The 23485-nt window shown below is 39.8% G+C and overlaps 2 protein-coding genes across 7 annotated transcripts; both read left to right on the top strand.

The window, feature by feature from the left end:
- The first annotated feature begins 156 nt into the window (after positions 1-156).
- Positions 157-10638, top strand: sharpin (SHANK-associated RH domain interacting protein). 2 transcript variants are annotated; one of them, XR_015478060.1, is made up of 11 exons: positions 157-425; positions 1295-1469; positions 1603-1680; positions 1872-2013; positions 2942-3032; positions 3549-3846; positions 6144-6238; positions 7280-7390; positions 7561-8970; positions 9114-9758; positions 9918-10638. XR_015478060.1 is itself a non-coding variant. In XM_087240292.1 (9 exons), the coding sequence occupies exons 1-9, from the start codon at positions 258-260 to the stop codon at positions 7585-7587; spliced, it is 1185 nt and encodes a 394-aa protein (XP_087096418.1). In that variant the 5' UTR covers positions 157-257; the 3' UTR covers positions 7588-10638. The 2 variants fall into 2 exon arrangements, 1 of the variants encoding a protein (XP_087096418.1); XM_087240292.1 differs by having other exon boundaries at positions 7561-10638.
- Positions 10639-10664: 26 nt separating this feature from the next.
- LOC101886255 (alanine aminotransferase 2) lies at positions 10665-23320 on the top strand. Of its 5 annotated transcripts, XM_087240278.1 has the most exons (13): positions 10665-10735; positions 11762-11849; positions 11960-12094; positions 12502-12591; positions 12672-12780; positions 13626-13759; positions 14239-14482; positions 16477-16556; positions 18430-18566; positions 19009-19183; positions 21169-21324; positions 22110-22222; positions 22518-23320. In XM_087240278.1, exons 3-13 carry the CDS (start codon positions 11984-11986, stop codon positions 22606-22608), a joined length of 1440 nt encoding a protein of 479 aa, XP_087096404.1. In that variant the 5' UTR covers positions 10665-10735; positions 11762-11849; positions 11960-11983; the 3' UTR covers positions 22609-23320. The 5 variants fall into 5 exon arrangements, with proteins under 5 accessions (XP_087096404.1, XP_087096403.1, XP_087096405.1 ...); XM_087240277.1 differs by lacking the exon at positions 10665-10735 and having other exon boundaries at positions 11538-11849; XM_087240279.1 differs by lacking the exon at positions 10665-10735 and having other exon boundaries at positions 11549-11849; positions 19009-19135.
- Positions 23321-23485: the final 165 nt, after the last annotated feature.

Raw genomic sequence — 23485 nt, 5'->3', positions numbered from 1 at the left:
GCCGTGAGGTGACAGGGCCACCGTTTTGCCGTAATATAATACAATTAATGGGTAATTTAATAAATAATATTACAAATTCTGTCCGCTGTATCCTTTCCAGCACCCACTGTCGGAACCACACGTTTGTGTCAGGAGAAAGTGGCGGTAAATAATATCAGACGGACCGCTTCCTGTTTTGACTCAGTCGCTCGATGAAGTAGCTGTGTTGTGTTGTGATGTAAGTGTCCGGTAATAACGGGGATCCTGCATCTGTCGTGATGTCGGCGAGCACGGGCTGCAGTACGGTGCTGATGTCGGTGCGGGTCTCCGTGCGGCCGCTGCCGGTGGGCTCCGACTCTCTGCGGCTGCAGCTCAGCATGAACCCGAACCGCGCGGGGCTCTTCACCCTCACACTGAGACACACCGACCGCGGGGGACGCAGCGTGGTAAACACACACACACACACACACACACACACATTATACATTACACACTGTCACCCTCAAAAATACCTCACACACACACACACACACACATTCACACGCTGTCACTCACATACACACACCTCACATACACACACATCGTACATTACACATTGTCACTCACTCACACACCATACACATTGTCTCTCAGAACACTCACTTACAAACACACCTCATACACATTGTCACTCATAAATACCTGATACACACACAAACACACACACACACACACACACACACACACACACACATACATACTCGTGCACACATCATACATTACACATTTTCACTCACACACACATACCTTGCACACACACCATACACACACACACACACACACACACACACACACACACAAATCATACATTACACACTGTCACTCACAAATACCTCATACACACACACATACATTCTCCCACACGCATCGTACATTACACATTGTCACTCACACACACACATCATACACAATGTCACTCAGAACACTCACTTACAAACACAACCTCATACACACTGTCACACACACGCGCGCACACACACCATACATTACACAGTCACTCACTCATGCAAACACAGTCACACACACACACAATACTCTCTCTCACACTCTCACTCACACACTCAGGGCTGGTTATGCTAATGAGGGTCACTAGTGGGCGGGGCTTTCCCCCTCTAATGACATCATACACAAAAGGAGAATGTCAATCACAGAGATCCTGCAGACTGTTTTCATCAAGTCTGATTAGAACAAACACAATTCACTACTGTTGCCCAATAGAGGCTGCTGGAGATACACACACACACGCACACATGCTGATGATCTGTGTTTGTGGCAGTCTCTGGCAGAGTTCGACCTGCGCTCGGTGCAGTATGAGCTGAAGTCTCCGCGCTGTCATGAGCTGCGTCTCCTCAAGCCGCCGCACGACTGTCTGAGCTTCAGCTTCCGCAGCGAGCAGGAGGCGCAGGAGTGGGCGACCGTCGTCATGTCCTCACTGCGGGAGTCACACAGAGGTGCAACACACACACACACACACACACACTGCATATAATGCTGCTCTCACTGTCTTGTTTCCAAATAAACCATAGTAAAGTGAGTCAGTAATTAAAGATTCACGCTGAATTGAACTTTAGTTTTCCATTTCAGTTGCCAGTATTTGTCAGGAAGGCCTGCAGTATGTGAAGAGTGGAGAGAAAAGCGCAGTCCTGTCTCTGTCAATGAAAGGTTTGTTTCTGTCGGCGCTGAAGACTTGAGTGTATTGTTATTTAAAGCCTGATTCTTCTGCACGATTAATTTACTCCCACTGTTTTGTAGTCATTAACTTTACATATTTAAATGCAAACATTTGTGCTGCTGTTACTTTCACATTGACGAATGTTGAGATGTTAAGCAGGGATCTTGTCGTGTGTGTGTAGAGGAGCTGTGTGTGGAGCTTTCCAGAGCGATAGAGGCTGGAGATGCTCAGGCCGCTGCGCGTTACGCCACAGATCTGGCCCAGCAGCAGATGACGCTCAGCATTCAACCAGCGCCGCGCGACACCGACGACAAAGACATCAGGTATATCATAGGGCCTGGCCACTGCATGCGTTGCTGTAGTTGCCGTGTTACTATAGCAACTGATGAAACACCACAACAGATTAATCACTATAGTTGTTACCATAGCAACTGTAGAATCACCACAACAGATTGATCACTATAGGTGTTGTGTTACCATAGCAACTGTAGAATCACCACAACAGATCGATCACTATAGTTGTTGTGTTACCATAGCAACTGTAGAATCACCACAACAGATTGATTACCATAGTTGTTGTTGCTATAGCAACTATAGAATCACAACAGATCGATTACTATAGTTGTTGTTACCATAGCAACTGTAGAATCTCTACAACAGATCAATTACTAGTTGTTGATATAGCAACTATACAATCACAATATATGAATTACTGTAGTTGTTGTTACCATAGCAACTAGAGGATTACCACAACAGATCAGTTACTATAGTTGTTGTGTTACCATAGCAACTAGAAAATCACCACAACAGTTTAATTACTATAGTCGTTGTTACCATAGTAACAGTAGAATCACCACAAAAGATTAACTATTATAGTTGTTGTTACCATAGCAACTACAGAATCACCACAACAGTTTAATTACTATAGTCGTTGTTACCATAGTAACAGTAGAATCACCACAAAAGATTAACTATTATAGTTGTTGTTACCATAGCAACTACAGAATCACCACAACAGATCAATTACTATAGTTGTTGTGTTACCATAGCAACTGTCGAATCACCACAACCCATATTTTGTCAAACCAAACTTTTATTTTATATGTGATTAATCTTTGCCCAGCAGTGAAAAATATAAATAAACTCATTTTTACCATTAAAGGCTGTCTATGTTCACACAACTGTGTTTAAACGCCTTATAAAAGTCATTTTGGCATGAGTTTTAATCCTGGATGTTGGTTTTATTTCCAGCTTGGCTGTGATAGTGGAAGATGCGTCGTCTTCCTGCTGTGTGACGGTGAAAATCCACCCGCACGTGACCGTCGCCTCGCTAAAGCAGCAGGTAGGAGGATCAGAATAAAACCTCGACAGAATCAAGTCTCTGTGATTCGTTCATGTTTCAGGTTTTTTAGCTGACATACACACACTTGTTTAACACACAGATTATTATTCTGTCAATGCCTGGACTCTTTAATGCTGTTTCGCACACAATTCGTTTCTCTCTAAGCACTTTTATTTGATGCAATAACATGAGTTTTTGTCTTGTTTTTAAACCAAATATCTATAAATTCCTAAATCAAGAAGCATTTTCCAGACTAGTACAAAATATTGTCTTGATTCCAGAAATAATGAGTCAAAATGAAGCAAGTTTTTCCTTAAAACAAGCGAAATAATCTGACAATGTGGGAAGCGAAATAATCTGCTTCCAAACCAAAAACAGGTTTATTTGGCTTCCGCCATTGGCAGATTATTATAACTCACTTAATTAATCTCATTATTTCAGAAAACAAAACTATAATACTAAGAAATCTGCTCTGTGAACAGTGGGAGATTTACAGTCTTGTTTTGTTGTCCTCAGATGTTTGTGGAGTACGGTTTTCACCCGCGGGTGCAGCGCTGGATCATCTCTCAGTGTTTGTGCTCTGACAGTCGCTCGGTGTCGTCGTATGGCGTCTGCAGGGATGGAGACACTGCCTTCCTCTACCTGTTATCCGCAGGTCACGCCAGCCTCAGCCAGCAGCAGGAGAACGGGCTCTCCGTGCCCACAGCGGCTCCAGCAAACGCTTCACTTTCAGCCCCGGCGGGCGGCGGCAGCAGCGGGCACGACTGGAGGGCGTACAGCACTCTACCACCACGCTTCAGCCACGCCAGCACAGGTCAGACGCCACACAAATCTGACATTAATATTTGATTTTTCTGCAGTATTTACCTTGGCTATTGGGATCTTTTTGGCTCAATTTGTGTGCTATTCTAAAACACGTAAAGCTGCGGTCACGCTTCACTTCTCACCCCAAAGACTTCCATTCATACCCATACGCAAGCTCGTGCGACAAGTTTCACATGTTACTGTTTGCAAAGTTCAAGCTTGGTGAACTCTGACCTATGAAATAACATCATGCAATTGTGTGAGACTAATAGAAGCTCTTGTTTAACCCTGGCCCTGTCCAGAACAGCGTACGATAATGTGACCGCAGCTTTAGAGTCTCCTAAAACAGGTTTAAATGCCTCTATGATCAGAAAACAGCATCATTTTATCATCATGTGCGTTTAATAATTGAATCAATTTGCTGTTATTTTGATTCGATTCATTTGAATCAACTCAGAGTTCAAGGTCTGTAAGCCCCTCCCCCTTCCCTAAGCCAACTCTCATCTGATTGGTCTTTCTGTGTGGGAAACCCAACAACCATTTCAGAATTTTTATTTCGTAGGAGGCGGGATTATGCAGATGAGTTACTTTGTGTTGATGTTGAAAGATTTGATAGTATAACAATTCTTTAAAGGGCCAGTTCACCCAAAAACAAATCAATTTGCTTTTAATTAGATTAGATTTGTTTAAATCAATTCAGAACTTCAGGCATGTAAGCCCCTCCCCCTTCCATAAGCCAACTCTTTTCTGATTGGTCAGAAAGTCTGTTTTGATGGTGTTTCTGTGTGTGAAACCCAACACCCATTTCAGATTTTCTAAGTGATAGGAGGCGGGATTATGCAAATGGGTTAATTTGATTGTGTTGATGTTGAAAGATTTGATAGTAAAACTCCTTAAAGGGTCAGTTCATCCAAAAAATGAATCAATTTCCTTTTATATTGATTCGATTTAATTCAGCTCAGTTCAAGGTCTGTAAGCCCCTCCCCCTTCCATTAGCCAACTCTCCTCTAATTGGTCGGAAAGTCTGTTTTGATTTGTCTTTCTGTGTGTGAAATCCAGCAACCCTTTTACCAGAAGTTTTATGTCGGAGGCGGGATTATGCAAATGAGTTACTTTGTGTTGATGTTGAAAGATTTGAAAGTAAAACAAAGGGCCAGTTTACACCAACATGAATCAATTTGTTATTATTTTGATTCAGTTCGTTTGAATCCATACTAAACTTTAGGCCTGTAAGCCCCTCCCCCTTCCATAAGCCAACTCTGCTCTGATTGGTCAGAAAGTCTGCTTAAATTGGTCTTTCTGTGTGTGAACACCCATTTCTGAATTATTATATGTGGTGGGAGGCGGGATTATGCAAATGAGCTACTTTAATTGTATTGATGTTGTTGAAACATTTGAATGTATAATAACTCCTTAAAGGGCCAGTTCACCCAAAAAATGAATCAATTTGCTGTTATTTTGATTCAGTTCGTTTGAATCAATTCAGAACTTCAGGTCTGTAACCCCCTCCCCCTTACATAAGCCACTGTCCTGTGATTGGTCAGAAAGTCTGTTTTCATTGGTCTTGCTATGTGTGAAACCCAACACCCATTTCAGATTTTTTTTTTTTGTCGAAGGAGGCGGGATTATGCAAATGAGTTACTTTGTTTGTGTTGATGTTGAAAGATTTGAAAGAAAACAAAGGTACAGTTCACCCAAAAAATATTAATTTGCTGTTATTTTGATTCGATTAATTTGAATCAGCTCAGTTCAAGGTCTGTAAGCCCCTCCCCCTTACATAAGCCTACTGTCCTGTGATTGGTCAGAAAGTCTGTTTGTGAAATCAAACGCCCATGTCTGAATTTTGATATGTGGTGGGAGGCGGGATTATGCAAATGAGTTACTTTGTGTTGTTGTTGTTGTTGGAAGATTTGAAAGTAAAACAACTCCTTAAAGGGACAATTCACCCAAAAATGAAAATTGTCATAATTTAAGTACCCGTTACTTGTTTCAAACCTTCTATCAAACACAAAAGAAGATATTATGAAAAATGTCAGAAACCTGTAACCATTGACTTCCATAGTATTAGTTTTTTTTTTTACTGTGAATATCAGTGGTTACCGGTTTTCAGCTTTCTTCAAAATATCTTTATTTGTGTTGTAAAAATAATAATAAAATACAAAATATTTCAGCATTTTCTTTTGAGCGACAGCATCTTTATTAATCATGCACTTGTTTGATGAACAACTTTGCAGACTGTTTACATGGAAAGACATCTATGATACAGACCACCGCCAGTTATTTATCAAAGATCGTGTTGTTTTTCAGGCAGCGGCAGCTCAGAAAAGCCCAGCGTCACTGACATCATTAACCTGGAGATGCTGCAACTCGGAGGCTCCAAACTCAAGTCCAGTAACACACAGGTAATAATTACATCCCCTTTCTCCATTGCACAACACATGCAGATGCAGAGGGACTGTAAATAAGTGTCCTGTATCCACATAATCATGAACCATTAGTGCAGAAACACACACACACACGGTGCACTTGTGCAGCTGTGAATAATGTGTGTATATTATCATATGTGTGTGACATCTATATACATACACAAACACACACTCACTGGCCACTTTATTAGGTACACCTGTCCAACTGCTCGTTAACATAAATTTCTAACCAATCACATGGCAGCAGCTCACTGCATTTAGGCATGTAGACATGGTCAAGAGGATCTGCTGCAGGTCAAAGTGAGCATCAGAATGGGGAAGAAAGGGGATTTAAGAGACTTTGAACGTGGCATGGTTGTTGCTGCCAGACGGGCTGCTCTGAGTATTTCAGAAACTGCTGATCTACTGGGATTTTCACGCACAACCATCTCTAGGGTTAACAGAGAATGCTCCGACACAGAGGAAATCTCCAGTGAGCGGCAGTTCTGTGTGCGCAAATGCCTTGTTGATGAGGCCAGAGGTCAGAGGAGAATGGCCAGACTGGTTCCAGCAACAGTAACTCAAATAAGCACTCGCTACAACCGAGCTCTGCAGAAGAGCATCTCTGAACACACAACACGTCCAACCTTGAGGCGGATGGGCTACAGCAGCAGAAGAGCACACCGGGTGCCGCTCCTGTCAGCTAAGAACAGGAAACTGAGGCTACAATTCACACAGACTCACCAAAACTGGACAATAGAAGATTGGAGAAACGCTGGAGAAAATTGGGCGAAACACTTTTTATAGTAACCTCATTTACACAGATTAAAATGTAATTTTCTTTTTCTTTTAAGTCATAAAAGTTTAAAAATCCTTGTATAACCCTCAGTAACACTTGTTGCACACAATTTGATGCACACATATTATTGTTAACTTAAACACCAACACTAGAGTAATGTTGTGAATCTATGTATTTTCCTTTGTGTGTGTGCGTGTGTGTGCGTGTGTGTGTGTGTGTGTGTGTGTGTGTGTGTGTAGTCAGGCTGGCCCTGCCCGTCCTGTACGTTCATAAATAAATCTACGAGACCCGGCTGTGAAATCTGCAGCACTGACCGGCCCAATCCTCCACATCACACTCATCTTCAACAGGTGAAGAACATATAATCCTCAAAATATAACACTTTCAACTATCACACAGATATTGAAGGCCACTTTCTGCATATACAGTATGTGCACATGTGGTGCTTAGTATCAGATCAGAAAGAAAATAATTGGTCTCACTCATCATCACTAACACACACACATGATTTCTGTTTCAGGAGAAGTCAAGAAGATCCAACCAGTGAAAGTGCGGCGTAAACACACAGAGAAATAATCTGATGTTGGTCCGCTGGTGTGGAGATGAAGAAGCAGACTCTTCTTTTAATCCACATGTGTTAAACTCAGTTCCTGGAGGGCCGCAGCTCTGCACAGTTCAGCTTTAACCCTAATGAAACACACCTGATCCTACTCAGTGCTTCAGGCTTGATTGAAACCTCCAGGTGAGTGTGTTGAAGCAGGGCTGGAACTAAACTGTGTGGAGCTGTGGGAGACACCCCTGTTTAAAACGCTGGTGCTCGTAGTTTTAATAGGAGTTGACTTGAAAGTGGGAAGTTCTCAGATTGATTGGTTTCCCTTAAAGTGCCCCGTTATTAACGCTCTGGCTAAATGTAAACATCTGCATCGACTCTGATTTTCAGTGTATTGTGATGCTGAGGTTGGTGTTTACCAGCAGATGGCGCTGTTTGACTTACAAACAGCCATACTCTACTGCATACAGTGCTTACACGCTCCACTCCGACCCAAAATAATCATTGGTAAAGCTGTTGTTTTATACCCAACCAAAAATATCAGAATAGACGGATATTCCTCTGGCGAATATGATCAACGAATCGCAGTTTGTCGATTTACTGCCACGGCTCTGCCCATTACGCTTCTTTTTTTGGATGTTTGCCTGTGATGTAGCATGAAATGTGGTCAGTGCATGTAAAATTCAGCTCAAGTGGACAGTAAAACATAAAACAATGGACATAAGCATTACACGTGATGTAAGCTGTCGACCAATCAGGGTAGAGTCATCATCTAACCAATGAGAGCAGAGTAGAGCCATTGTTTGACCAATCAGAGCAGAGTCATAATCTAAGCAGAGCGTAATAAGGTAATCTGGCCAATCAGAGCAGAGGAGGTTCATTGTATGACCAGTCAGAGCAGAGTATGGTCATGTGACTAATCAGAAAACAGTTGGGCGATTTGACCAATCATAACAGAGTTATAATTTGACTAATTAGAAGATAATGAAGCCATCTGTCCAATCAGAACAAAGTAAAGCTATCATCTGATCAATTTCAGTAAAGTTGGGTAATTTGACCGATCATAACATAGTAGAGCCATCATCTGACCAATCAGAACCAAGTAAAGATATAATCTGATCAATCAGAGCACCATCAGGTCATCTGACCAATCAAAACATAGTAGAGTCATAACCGAGTAGAACCATCGTCTGGCCAATCAGAGCAAAGTGGGATATTTGGACAAATCATAACACAGTAGTACCATTGTCTGAACAATCAGAGCAGAGTAGGGCCATCTGACCAATTAGAACCAAGTAAAGCAATAATCTGACTAATCAGAGCTTAATAAGGTCATCTGGCCAATCAGAACAGAGTAAAGCCATCATCTGAACAATCAAAGTAGGGCAATTTGACCAATCATAACCTAGTAGAGCTATAATTTGACCAATCAGAGCAAAGTAGGGTATTTTGACTAATCATAACACAGTAGGGCCATCTTCTGACCAATCAGAGCAGAGTAGAGCCATCACCTGACCAATCAGAGCAAAGTAGGGTATCTTGACTAATTATAACACAGTAGGGCCATTGTCTTACCAATCAGAGCAGAGTAGAACTATCATCTGAACAATCAGAGTAAATTTGGGTAAATTGACCAATCATAACATAGTAGAGCCATCACCTGACCAAGTATAGCTGACCAATCAGAGCAAAGCAGTGAATTTTGACCGATCATAATGTGGTAGGGCCATCGTCTGACCATAATAAGCATAATAAGGTCATCTGACCAACCATAAAAAAGTAGAGCAGTCAGAGCAGACTGGGGTAATTTGACCAATCATAACATAGTAGGGCCATCATCTGACCAATCAGAGCAAAATCATAATCTTGCTAATTATAAAATAATAGGGCCATCTGGCCAATCAGAATGGAGTAGAGCCAACATCTGACTAATCAGTGTAAAGAAGGCTAATTTGAACAATCATAACTCATTATTCATCTTTTGACCAATCAGAACCAAGTAGAGTCATAATCAGACCAATCAGAGCAGAATAAGATCATATGACCAATCAGAACATAGTAGCATCATAACAGTCAGAGCAGAGACATCATCTGACCAATCAGAGCAAAATAGGGTCATTTGACCAATCATAACACAGCAGGGCCATCTTCTGACCAATCAGAACAGAGTAGAGCAATCATTTGTCCTGTCAGAGCAGACTGGGGTAATTTGACCAATAGTAACATAGTACGGCCATCATCTGACCAATCAGATCAGGGGCAGCTGTGGGGAGGCGGGGTTCCAAGAGACTGGATCATTAAAGCTGCAGTTTCAGAGGCTGTGAAAGTAGAGCTGATGCTGTGCTGGATATTATGACAAAATAAAAGTCTTATTTGACTTTGTATGGATGTACATGTAAACTAAAACAAGAATATTTAAAATGGCATATTATGGGCACTTTAATGGAAGAATGTAACTGTTGAACAGTAGTGGACAGGCTCCAGAAACTGTTGTCTATTGAGGGCGTGAGACTTGTCACACGCTAGTTCTGGACTGAAACAGAAGTGACCGCTGTGCTTGTAGATATTCGATATTATTCTGAAGAGATGATTCATTTCTGCCTGTTGTTCATTTCTGCTCCTGCAAACGTCTTCAATCTTCTTCATTCACTACACAGTGTGCGAGTCGCTGTCGACGTCTGTTCCTCGTGTCTCCTGCAACAGACAGACATGAGTTAATGTTCAGCGAGCTCTGATTTAGGGGCTTATGTTTTAAATGTGACTGTGTGTAATTATGTGCATTGAGGAAAACACAAGCCTTTTATTGCTTAATTAATGGACCGAGAATTCTCCTTAACAAAACAAACTACATGCAGACACGGTTATTAAGTGCTGTTATTGTATTTTTTTAATATAGCATAATATTTAATGAATAATCTATTGTGATTGCACTGAGTATGTGTGCGTGCGTGTGTGTGTGTGTGTGTTGTAAATGATTGTGTTCCTGTTGAAAACCTGCCTGTATTTCACCATTGCTTGGCTGTGAATAAACAACGAACAGAGAAACCACATCTAGACTAAGCTTCTTTATTATTATATTGAAGATACAGTGGTAACACAACTACTATAGTAGTTAATCTGTTGTGGTGATTCGACAGTTGCTATGGTAACACAACTACTATAGTAATTAATCTGTTGTGGTGATTCGACAGTTGCTATGGTAACACAACTACTATAGTAATTAATCTGTTGTGGTGATTCTACAGTTGCTATGGTAACACAACTACTATAGTAATCAATCTGTTGTGGTGATTCGACAGTTGCTATGGTCACTCAACTACTATAGTAATTAATCTGTTGTGGTGATTCGACAGTTGCTATGGTAACACAACTACTATAGTAATTAATCTGTTGTGGTGATTCGACAGTTGCTATGGTAACACAACTACTATAGTAATTAATCTGTTGTGGTGATTCTACAGTTGCTATGGTAACACAACTACTATAGTAATTAATCTGTTGTGGTGATTCTACAGTTGCTATGGTAACACAACTACTATAGTAATTAATCTGTTGTGGTGATTCTACAGTTGCTATGGTAACACAACTACTATAGTAATTAATCTGTTGTGGTGATTCGACAGTTGCTATGGTAACACAACTACTATAGTAATTAATCTGTTGTGGTGATTCTACAGTTGCTATGGTAACACAACTACTATAGTAATTAATCTGTTGTGGTGATTCGACAGTTGCTATGGTAACACAACTACTATAGTAATTAATCTGTTGTGGTGATTTTGCAGTTTCTATGGTAACAACAACTATAGTTATTGATCTGTTGTGGTGATTCTACTGTAGCTATGGTAACAACTATATTAACTAATCTGTTTTGGTGGTTCTACAGTTGCTATGGTAACACAACTGTAGTAACTGATCTCATGTGGTGATTCTACGGTTGCCTTGGTAACAACTGTAGTAACTGATCTGTTGTGGTGATTTCTACAGTTGCTATGGTAACACAACGATAGTAACATAAATGACCCAATGTGTAGTTTTCTACTACTGTATGGTCTATTGTACTACAGCACACCACAGTTTACTGCAGTAAAAACTAAATCAATATATTAGTGTATTTTCATCGTTTCCAGCATCATAAGCGAAACATTAATCAAGCGTTAATCCTGTACAGATCAAATGTCCTCTACAGTAGACTAAAGTTCTGTGGTGTATTTCCTGTGTTCAGCAGTAACCTCAGGTCTGTGGCGGGGCTATGGCAGGTCAGTCTGTAGATGATTTTCCTCTGTCTGGTAAACGTCTTCAGTTTATCTGAAATGTCTGCGTTAATGTCTCCGCCGCTGCTCAGACCTTTGCTCATGTATATAAACAGAATTACAGCCTCGCTGAGCTGATTATGGGTGTTCGAGTCTCCAGAGGAACAATGATGTCTGTCCTGCAGATCCACCGCTCCGAGAAGGACATCTTGCAGAGCAGAGCAGCGGAGATACAGAGGGAGATCCAGCAGGTGTGTGTGTGTGTGTGTGTGTGTGTGTGTGTGTGTGTGTGTGTGTGTGTGTGTGTGTGTGTGTGTGTGTGTGTGTGTGTGTGTGTGTGTGTGTGTGTTAGCATATGTTTGTCTGTGTCTATCTATCTATCTATCTATCTATTTATCTATCTATCTATCTATCTATCTATCTATCTATCTATCTGTCTGTCTGTCTGTCTGTCTGTCTGTCTGTCTGTCTGTCTGTCTGTCTGTCTGTCTGTCTGTCTGTCTGTCTGTCTGTCTGTCTGTCTGTCTGTCTGTCTGTCTGTCTGTCTGTCTGTACTTTAGCACAATGTAAAGTTTCTTCATGCACCAGTAAAGCCAGCACACACACTTTCCTCTCAGGAGTGTGTGTGACTGAAGAACAGGTGTCATGTTGTTTTCAGGGTGAGAGAAAGATCTTCAGTGAGGTGCTGGATCTGTCTTCAGGAGATCTCCACGGCGGTGGAATAAAGCCCATCACCTTTGTTCGGCAGGTAAATGATTTCCTTAAAGATGTCTTTGAAGGAATCCTCCAGGAAAGCGTGGTCTGTAACGCTCCGTGTTTCTCTCCTAGGTTCTGGCTGCTTGCTCATATCCAGCTCTTCTGGAGGACCAGAGTCTGCCTTCAGATGTCCGGCAGAGGGCTGAAGACCTGCTCAGAGAGTGTGCAGGTGGAAGTGTGGGTGAGCTGCTCTTCATGTGCTGTTTAAAATGCATGAAACTCAAGACCAGGCATGTTTACTTATGTAGGATGTTTCATACACAATAACTAATTTTATAGATAAAACACAACAACTACTAAAGAATATTGTGTTTTTAAAGAATACTATAGAAAAGTGAATCCTAGTTGCTATGGTAACACAAGAACTATAGTAATTGATCTGCTGTGGTGATTCTACAGTTGCTATGGTAACACAACAACTATAGTAATCGATCTGTTGTGTTGATTCTACAGTTGCTATGGTAACACAACAACTATAGTAATTGATTTGTTGTGGTGATTCTACAGTTGCTATGGTAACACAACAACTATAGTATATGATTTGTTGTGGTGATTCTACAGTTGCTATGGTAACACAACAACTATAGTAACTGATCTGTTGTGTTGATTCTACAGTTGCTATGGTAACACAACAACTATAGTAATCGATCTGTTGTGTTGATTCTACAGTTGCTATGGTAACACAACAACTATAGTAATTGATTTGTTGTGGTGATTCTACAGTTGCTATGGTAACCCTAACTTGCCCAATTAACCTAGTTAAAACTAGTATGTTTAAATATGTAAAAACAAACTGAAATATTTAAATTAAAATTGAACAGGAGGGTTAATAATTCTGACTACAACTGTATCTCACAGAGAATGCACATTTTAATAAATATTAAATGTGTGTGTGTGTGTGTGTGTGTGTGTGTGTGTGTGTGTGTGTGTGTGTGTGTGTGTGTGTGTTTTTGTGTGTGTGTGTGTTTGTGTGTGTGTTATGTGTGTTATGTGTGTTATGTGTGTGTTATGTGATCATCTCTACAGGCTCGTATTCAGAGTCCTCTGGAATGGCCAAAGTCAGAGAGTGTGTGAGCGAGTTCATCAGCAGGAGAGACGGAGGAGTTTCTTCCTCACCGGACAACATCTTCATCTCAACTGGCTCTCAGACGGCGCTCATGGTTCTCAGCTCACTCAATACACCGCAAAAATGATCTTAGTTTGTGTCTTGTTTCTAGTCCCGATATCTAAACATCCTTTAATCAGTCAGCATGTTCTGGACAAGCACAACATATAGTGTTGTTTGAGTCAAACAATGAGTCAAAATGAAGAGAGTTTATTAAAACATGCAGAATAATCTGACAATGGTGTAAATATATAAAGGTTTTCCTTTGGATATAAGATTATTCCACTTACATTACCCCATTGTCAGATTATTTTGCTTGTTTTAAGGGGAAACTGACTTTATTTTGACTCATTATTTCTGAAAACAAGACTATATTTTGTGCTTGTCTAGAAAATGCTGACTGATTTAAGAGTTTGTAGATATTTGGAATAGAAACGAGACACAAACTCTCAGTAAGAAAAGCATTATAGCATTTCTTTATAGCATGTATTAGTGAATGTTTTGATCATGTATTAGTGAATTTTGTGTGTGCAGAAGCTGCTGACCGTGCTGATCCGCCCAGAGCACTCATGTCGGACTGGTGTTCTGGTGCCGGAGCCCGGTTATGCCACCTTCAGACTGGCCCTGCAGGCGCAGCAGGCCGCCGTCATCCCGTACCAGCTGTGTGAAGATCAGGGCTGGACACTGCAGATCCAGGAGCTGCGCAGAGCCCTGCAGAGCGCCACACACACCTGCACACCTGCTGCCATCTACATCTGCAACCCCGGAAACCCCACAGGTACATGCGGAAACTCCATTGGATTTACTAAATGTTTTTCAGGTTAGTGCTAGTGTAACGGAGGCCAGCTAGTAAGTGCTGTGCAGGTAAACCTCTAAAGGTGCTCTAGCGACAGTCGCTAGACACCATGGTTGTTAGCCTCCTTGTTAAAGCAACCGACTCCCATGCGGAAGGTCGCCAGTTCGATACCTGCTCGGTGCGGGTTTGGTGGAGTAGGACCGGCAGGGTTACACTTGCAAACTATTAATATGGGCTGAATGTAAACAAATGACATTAGTAACGTTCAACATTCATTTTGTTTGTTTAATTTCAGTCTACATTGTTTGCGATGGCTTACCTTAAAAAAATGTGGTAAATCCATTGAATCATTTTCCCACTGCAGTCACAGAGAGCATCGCCATGGCTTAGGCCCAAAATCACACACAGTTAGGTGCGTAAATATTTTGACAGCAACACGCTGGATTTGAAATGCAGACTGTCAGCTTTAATTTGAGGGGATTCACAGCCAAATCAGGTGAACGGTGTTGGAGTTACAACAGTTTGGAGATGTGCCTCTCACTTGTTAAGGGACCAAAAGTAATTGGACGATTGGCTTCTAAGCTGTTCCATGGCCAGCTCTGTGTTATTCCCTCATTATCCCGATCACAATGAGCAGATAAAAGCTGCAGAGTTTATTTTTAGTGTGCTATTACTGTTTGGAATCTGGGTGTTTGTGTCAGAGAAGACTACATCATAGAGAACACAGAGCGTTCACCACAAAATGTAAACCATTGGTGATCCTCAAACACAGGAAGGCCAGATTAGAGTTCTGAAGAAGCCTTCACAGTGCTGGAACAACATCCTCTGGACAGAGGAGATCAAGATCAACGTGTACCAGCGTGATGGGAAGAGTATGGAGAAGGAAAGAAGCTGCTCAGCAGGTGGTGGTGGTGTGATGGCGTGGGCATGTGTGGCTGTCAGTGAACTGCTTCTCTTGTGTTTATTGATGATGTGATGCTGACAGCAGCAGCAGGATGACTTCTTCAGGCAATATTCTCCACTCATGTTCAGACAAACACTCCAGAACTCAGTGGACGGCGCTTCATAGTGCAGATGGAGAATGAGCCAAAGCACACAGCAACAGCAAACAAAGAGTTTCTGAAGGAGAAGAAGTGGAATGTTACGCAATGGCCAAGCCAATCACCTGACCTGAATCCGACTGAGCATGCATTTCACTTGATGAAGACTAAACTGAAGGGGAAATTCCCCAACAAGCAGGAGCTGAAGACAGAGCAGAGGTCTGGCAGAGCAGCAGCAGGACTGAACCCAGCGTCCGCTGATGTCTCTGAGCTCCACACTTCAGCCTGTAACCCACTGCAGAGGACTTGAACAGAGCATTACACAGTGAAAGTTATGATTATTATCCTGTCCCATTACTTTTGGTCCCTTAACAAGTGAGAGGCAGATCTGCACCTGCTGTAACTCCTCCAGCGTTCTGCTGATGTGGATGCAGATTAAAGCTGACCGTAAGCACATCCTCAGTTCATTTCACATCCATTGTGGGGCTGTTCAGCGCCAAAAATGTCAGAATTGTGTCGTTGTCCAATTATTTTTGGACCTGACTGTACTTTCCTACTTTATAGGATGCTTAAAACAGTATGTGAGTCTAGTGTTGTTTTACTAGGGATATTTGACTCATATTTAAGCACTGCTTTTTACACCTCCTCTTCATATTATATATATTAGCTGGTGATCAGGACCAAACCAGCACATTCAGAGAGTTCGTGATGGACATGAGCACAGTAGATTTGAGGATTGACATTCCCTTGATCCGCTTTGTTTTAAAGGTTTAGTGAAGGAGGGTCTGTTTTTGACCTGAATGATGAACAGAGTTTACAAAAGACCACACAAGGGTTAAACAACACACGAATATGAAACACTTCAGAGCATTTAGATGTCAGATGACCGCTGAAACGCATCATAATGTCAAGCTGCTGTGCTGTTTATATCATCAGGTCACGTACAGAGCAGGACGTCTATAGAAGAAGTGATCCGCTTTGCTGCGGAAGAGAAGCTCTTTATACTGGCGGATGAGGTGAGCGTTTATCGTTATATCGGTTTATTTAGAATTGTGTTTCCTTTAATGTTTTATCTTCTGGAGAAAGTCTTATCTGTGTTTTTTCGGCTAGAATAAAAGCAATTTTTAACTGTTTTAAACCCTATTTGGTCAATATTATTCGCCTCTTCAGCAATATTAGTGTTGGATTGTCTCCAGAACAAACCACTGTTATACAATGACTTGCCTAATTACCCTAACTTTACCCTAATTACCCTAGTGAAGCCTTAACATGTCACTGTAAGCTGAATGCTAGTCTATTGAAGAATATCTAGTCTAATATTATGTGCTGTCATCATGATGAAGAGGAAACGCATGTATTTGAAGTGCAGATATGAACTTGTATGTCGTATATGTGTAATTTGCATATCTTTCCATGTATCAGATTTTGGTTATAATTTACACCAAAGTTTCATTAGGTAATGTTAGTTAATCCATTAAACAAACTATGAGCAATACCTTTAATATGGTATTTTTTTCATCTCTGCTAATGTTATGTAATGGAAATACCGTTGATCATTGTTAGCTCATGTTAACCTCTTAAACTTTGCTGCTATTTTGGGATTTCCGCCTGGATTTTGCCTTCCCAAATTTAAAAGCTTCCCAAATCCACATGCAGAGGTGTAAATGCAAAAATGGGGTCTCATTTTAAAGAAAACCCTTTGAATTTTCATGAAACACTGTTGAAAGTGTTTAAAATATCTGTATATGTTGTCTGTGTTATGATAAACACCTAAAAAAGAGGCGCTTTTTGTATTTTTTTTTATATAAACTCAAATTTGTAAGTGCACCTTTTAGGTTGTGTGTGGTCTCGCGTGCTGTAATTAATGTTGGTGGCTCCTGCCCATGTCTGTAATCATAGGAGAAAAGAAAAATGTCTTCACCATAATCTATGCAAAAGTTATTGAGTTCCAGCTGATGAGAGGTGCTGTACAAGCCACAGGAGCGATCATTGTTTTCATATTTCACTATTCTTTTGTTTGATCAAACATAATTCACTGTGTTTGGACCACATCAGACATATAAAAGCATTACTTATGCACATCAGCTCAAAAACAGAGGAGAATGGCCCTGAAGCGCACAGCATAAGGTGAGAGATGAGCTGTCTGTGCTATCTGGGGCTGCTTATTGATCATGAATGTATTGTTTTCACTTCTGCACCATGGAAACACCGAGATTCATTCAACAACTGTTTGATATGTGAATATAATTCAGTAAAAAGAACGCTAGAACCGTATGAGCACCGGCAAGAGCTTTCATTTGAGCTATAACTTGTACATGTGTCATATATGAACCATATGAAAATGAACCAATGTTCAATACCCAGCTCAGGTATCCAAAATACTGTGTGTTTAAGTGTAAATAACTTTTATACAGTAGAATAAAAACCAAAGTGATGCATATGTCCTTAACATATAACTTCTACACTTTCAAATGAAACCACTTAAGGGGGTCTGGTGCAATGCTAGCCCTTTAAATCTTAAAGCCAAAGTCGATGACGAGAGTTGAAGTCACAGAGAGTTTGTGAGGTTAACCGGTGTAAACAATACTGCATTTTTAATCAGTAAATGTTGAAGTATAAGTAATAAATGCTGTACAGGTGTTGTTCATTATCAGTTTGTGTTGGTAAAAACACTATCTAATGAAACCTTATTGTAAAGTGTGACCCAGATGTTATTATATGAGAATTACCCGAAGGGAAATGTGCATCAAAGTCTTCATGTTCATTAAAAGCATCAGGCAGGTTATTGACTAGTGTCATCAATAATGCATTTATAATTAGTAAATGTTGAAGTATGAATAATAAATGCTGTACATAATTGATGAAGCGGCACTCTGTGTTTGTCCTCAGGTGTACCAGGACTGTGTGTTTGCAGACGAGGCTGACTTTGTTTCCTATAAGAAGGTGTTATCAGAGATGGAGTCTCCTATCAGCAGCACTGTAGAGCTGGCCTCCTTTCACTCGGCGTCCAAGGGCTTCATGGGAGAGTGAGTGAGCTGATTACATCCCTGTCCATTAGATTTGTTAGTCAGTAATCTTGTGTCTCCAAAATTCACATGTAGAAGATATAAACTTGATATAAGCATCTAAGCTTTGCAGTTTCTGCCTAAATGCATCATTTCTCACATCATCTCATACTTTAGTTTCTCATCAACACTTCTGACCAATCAAATGCTCTCTAGTGTCCGACATGCCCCGCCCCTTCCTCTCATTTGATGTTCTTGAGCTCAAACATTCTCACTGGTGGAGCTGTGCGAAAAACAACAAGCGATTGGCTGTTTGTTAAAAAGGGGAGGAGCTATTATATGCCACGCCTTCTCTTCATTATTCAGAATCTGACTTTCTCAGGCGCAGCAGACTCTAATGCTGGGCTGAGCTAGTGTTCTGTGTCTACGCTGTGAAACTGAATGTCTGCTTGTTCGTGCGCAGATGTGGTCTTCGTGGAGGTTATGTGGAGCTGGTGAACGTGGATCCGGCGGTGCAGAGATATATTCGGACTCTATTCTCCACTCGCTCCTGCCCTCCGGTTCCTGGACAAATCGCAATCCAGCTCATGGTAGATCCTCCCAAACCCGGAGATCCTTCATTCCCTGCATTCACCGAGGTTAAATGCTGCTTATCAACCAGCAGAGACACACACTCAGACCTTTCTTACGCAGAGTTTTTGTGTTGTTTTTTTTGTCCAGATATTTTAAATCAAGAAGTAAAGAATTTAGTCTTGTTTTCAGAAATAATGAGTCAAAATGAAAATAGTTTTTCCTTAAAACAAGCAAAATAAGCTGCCAATGGAGGAATAGAAGATCCTCTTCAGGTAATTAATCTTGTTTTTAGATAAAAAGTGAGATTATTTTAGGAAAATAATGAGCAAAAGAGGTAAATGAAAAGCTAAATAATCTTCTTTTCAGATAATTTTATCAAAATAAGGAGTAAAATAAGGAGCAATTACAATGCAGAATACTCTTGTTTTCAGATCAAAACAAAGCGTTCAAACGTCGCTGTTTTTAGATAATAAATAATATTGTTTTCAGATTATTTTAGCAAATTTAAGAGCAAAAATAAACTAAATAAAAAGCTAAATAATCTTGCTGTCAGATACAAAGATAAATACACTGTTTTCAGATTATTTTCGCTAAATAAAAAGCTAAATATAGGCTAAACAACCTTGTTTCAGATACAAAGCTTGAAAAAAATCTTGGTTTTAGATTATTTACTTTAATAAACAGCAATTACAAAGCAAAATAATCTTGTTTTTAGATAAAAAGCTAAATATTATTGCTTACAAATAAAAAAATGCTAAATAAAAAAAGCAAAATTAAAGAGTTAAATAACCTTTTTTTAAATAAAAAGCAAAATAATATTGTTTTCAGGTTTTTTTTCCAAAATAAAGAGCAATTGTAATTCAAAATAAACTTGTTTTCAGATAAAAAATAACTACATAATAAGGTTTTTAGACTATTTTAGCAAAATAATGAGCAAAATGAAAGGCCAAAAAAATCTTTTACATTATTCTCACAAAATAAAGAGCAAAATAATCTTGTTTTTAGATAAAATGCTAAATCATATTGCTTTCAGATTATTTTAGCAAACTTATTTGCAAAATAAAAAGCTAAATAAAGGCAAAAAAATTTGCTTTCAGATGCAAAGCTAAATAATTTTGTTCTGAGATTGTTTTAGCAAAATAAAGAGCAACAAAAGAGCTAAAGAATCTTGTTTTCAGATTAAAAGCAAAATATATTGTTTTCAGATTATTAATTTCGGAAAGTAAAAAGCAACAAATAAAGCAAAATAAAACAAAATTATATTGTTTTAAGATTATTTTATTAAAATAAGGAGCATCTGCAGAGCTAAATAATCTTGTTTTCAGATAAAAACTTTCAAATTACATTGTTTTCAGAATTTTTTATAGAAAAAAATAGCGATTACAAAGCAAAGATGAAATGCTAAATAATATTGTTTTTAGATTATTTTCGGAAAGTAAAGAGCAAATAAAAAGCCAAATTAATAGCAAAATAATCTTGATTTCAGATAAAATGCTGAAAAATATCGCTTTCAGATTAATTTAGCCAAACAAATTGCCCAAATAAAAAGCTAAATAAAGGCAAAGGAGCTAAATAATCTTGTTTTTAGACAAAAAGCAAAATAATATTGTTTTCAGATGATTTTCACACTAAAAAAGCTAAATTTAGGCAAAATAACCTTGTTTTATGATATAAAAAAATCTTGTTTTCAGATAATTTCAGCAAAATAAAGACCAATTATAGGGCAAAACAGCAAAATAGTCCTGCTTTCAGGTAAAAAAAAAACAACTCTCAGTAATATTATTTGCAGATTATAATGGCGAATTTAAAAATGTAAAATAAAAGAGCACATTCGTTTGCTTGTTTTAAGGAAAAACTCTCTGTATTTTGATGTGCTTGTCTTGAAACAACACACAGTTTTTTATTTGCCCAATATAATGCTTCTTGATTATTATGGTCTGTATATATTTGTACTAGAAACAGGACAAAAGCTGTCAGTAAGGAAAGCTTGTTCTGCATCATCTGCCTCTGCTTCCTGTTCATCATCCAAATGTTGCATGCTCTCTGCCAGGAGGTTCAGTCCATCAGAGATGTTGTGTGCAGAAACGTGCGGCGGATCCAGGAGGTGTGCAGGGAGCTGCCGGGAGTGCGCTGTCAGCCGCTGAAGGCAGGCTTTTTTGTCTACCCGCGTCTCCAGATCCCTCCAAAGGCAATAAAATGGGCAAAGGTGATCTCAGATGCACTCAATCTGTGACTCTGTGATGACTGGATTTCAATATTTTCCCTTGGGTTTGGGTTGTTAGGGTGCGCAGAAATGGTCACTACATGTGGTCACACTTTACATAAAGGTGTAATAGTTAGTGTATTTACTGACATGAACAATTTATTTATAGTTTATATGTTACCATAGCAACTGTAGAATCACCACAACAGATCAGTTACTATAGTTGTTGTGTTACCATAGCAACTGTAGAATCGCCAAAGCAGATTAGTTACTATAGTTATTGTGTTACCATAGCAACTGTAGAATCACAACAGCAGATCAGTTACTATAGTTGTTACCATAGCAACTGTAGAATCGCCAAAGCAGATTAGTTACTATAGTTATTGTGTTACCATAGCAAGTGTAGAATCACCTCAACAGATCAATTACTATAGTTGTTGTGTTACCATAGCAACTGTAGAATCACCACAGCAGATTAGTTACTATAGTAGTTGTTACCATAGCAACTGTAGAATCACCACAGCAGATCGGTTACTATACTTATTGTGTTACCATAGCAACTGTAGAATCACCCTTCAGATCAATTACTATAGTTGTTGTTACCATAGCAACTGTATAATCGCCACAACAGATCGGTTACTATAGTTGTTGTGTTACCATAGCAACTGTAGAATCACCACAGCAGAGTAATTCAAGCATAGAATGGTTCATAAAGCGCTAATAAACTCCTCTGGTCTAGTTTTAAATGTGGGACTGTAACACCTTCTCTCCACGTCTTCCCTCTGCAGGAGCAGCAGATGAAGGCAGATATGCTGTACTGTATGCGTCTGCTGGAGGAAGAAGGTCTGCATGTGAGACCCGGCTGTGAATATGGACAGGCAGAAGACACCTACCACATCAGGTCTGCGTGCATTTACACCACTAAACACTACAGCACATGCAGGACATCAGCTAGTGTACATTTAAACCTTACTCTAGTAAATATGCCAGTAAATGGGAATGTTGTGGTAATTCTACTTGAACAACACCAAATCTAGGTTTAGAGCAGTTTAGAAAAGCTGTTTGGATCATCTTCAAGTGTTTAAAGGCAGCAGTCCTTTAATTGGGCATTGGGAGAGTGTTGTGTGAGTGAATGATGGATGTTGTTTTCAGTGGCGGGTATATCGTGAATACAGCTGATCTGTGTTGTCTGACAGGCTGTTTGTGGGAACTCGAGCAGACACCATGGAGGCCGCTCTGCGGAGACTGAAGACCTTCCACACACGCTTCCTGGAGGACTTCTCTTAGGTCATTCATCACAGCTCAGATGATGAGACTGCTTTCACAATAAAAGGAAATATGCAAACAGATGAAGACTAAATGAGCAGCCCTCCTGCGAAATACATGTTCAGCATATTCAGATATTTCCCCCAGTCAGAATCTGCACTGCTCTAATGCTGTTCTGACTCTGAGTCTGTGTCTGTTTCTCATCCAGATATATTAAAACTCTTAAATCAAGAACATATAGTGCTGTTTTCAGAAATGAAGTGAGTTTTTCCATTAAAACGAGCAAAATAATCTGATAATGGAGGAAGGAAAAATAATGTAGTTTTTGATTTCGAGATGAGATTACTCCTCTCACCCCATTGTCAGATTATTTTGCTTGTTTAAAGGTAAAACTCACTTCGTTTTGACTCATTATTTCTGAAAACACCACTATACTGTTGTCAAAATGCTGAAATATCTCTCCATTGAACAACCCTTGGGATATAAGTGAAGATGAATGAAGCGTTCAGATGAGGGCTGAGACAGATGATGAACTGTTTGATTCAGACTTGAATGTTATCAGTGTATAATAGCAGTGTATTCCTTTTTAAAACTTGATAATGAATGAATTAAGAATTGATTTGAGGGGAAACAATCATGTTTATCCTCCATTTTGATTTTCAGAAATCAATGTAAACGAGTGTAAACTGAGGTTATGGTCAGGCACATTAAAACGAAGAGTGATTTGATGACATATTGATCAACTAAACTGGCCCTAGTGTATGAGTGTGTGTGTGTATAGGTGTTTCCCAGTGCTGGGTTGCAGCTAGAAGGGCATCCGCTGCGTAAAACATATGCTGGATAAGTTGGTGGTTCATTCTGCTGTGGTGAATCCTGATTAATAAAGGAAAGGAAAATT

Source organism: Danio rerio, chromosome 2 (genome assembly GCF_052040795.2).
Source record: "Danio rerio strain M-AB ecotype USA chromosome 2, GRCz13ab, whole genome shotgun sequence".
NCBI classification, from domain to species: domain Eukaryota; kingdom Metazoa; phylum Chordata; class Actinopteri; order Cypriniformes; family Danionidae; genus Danio; species Danio rerio.
This window is presented reverse-complemented; position numbering and strand designations above follow the sequence as displayed.

Excerpts from the sequence above, each read along its gene's own strand:
- sharpin (XM_087240292.1), top strand. The coding sequence starts at position 258 with ATGTCGGCGAGCACGGGCTGCAGTACGGTGCTGATGTCGGTGCGGGTC. Across the intron at positions 1,681-1,871 it reads CCTGTCTCTGTCAATGAAAG|AGGAGCTGTGTGTGGAGCTT; the intron begins GTTTGTTTCTGT and ends GTGTGTGTGTAG. Across the intron at positions 3,847-6,143 it reads CTTCAGCCACGCCAGCACAG|GCAGCGGCAGCTCAGAAAAG; the intron begins GTCAGACGCCAC and ends GTTGTTTTTCAG.
- LOC101886255 (XM_087240275.1), top strand. Across the intron at positions 12,095-12,501 it reads TACAGAGGGAGATCCAGCAG|GGTGAGAGAAAGATCTTCAG; the intron begins GTGTGTGTGTGT and ends TGTTGTTTTCAG. Across the intron at positions 18,567-19,008 it reads TCCAAGGGCTTCATGGGAGA|ATGTGGTCTTCGTGGAGGTT; the intron begins GTGAGTGAGCTG and ends GTTCGTGCGCAG.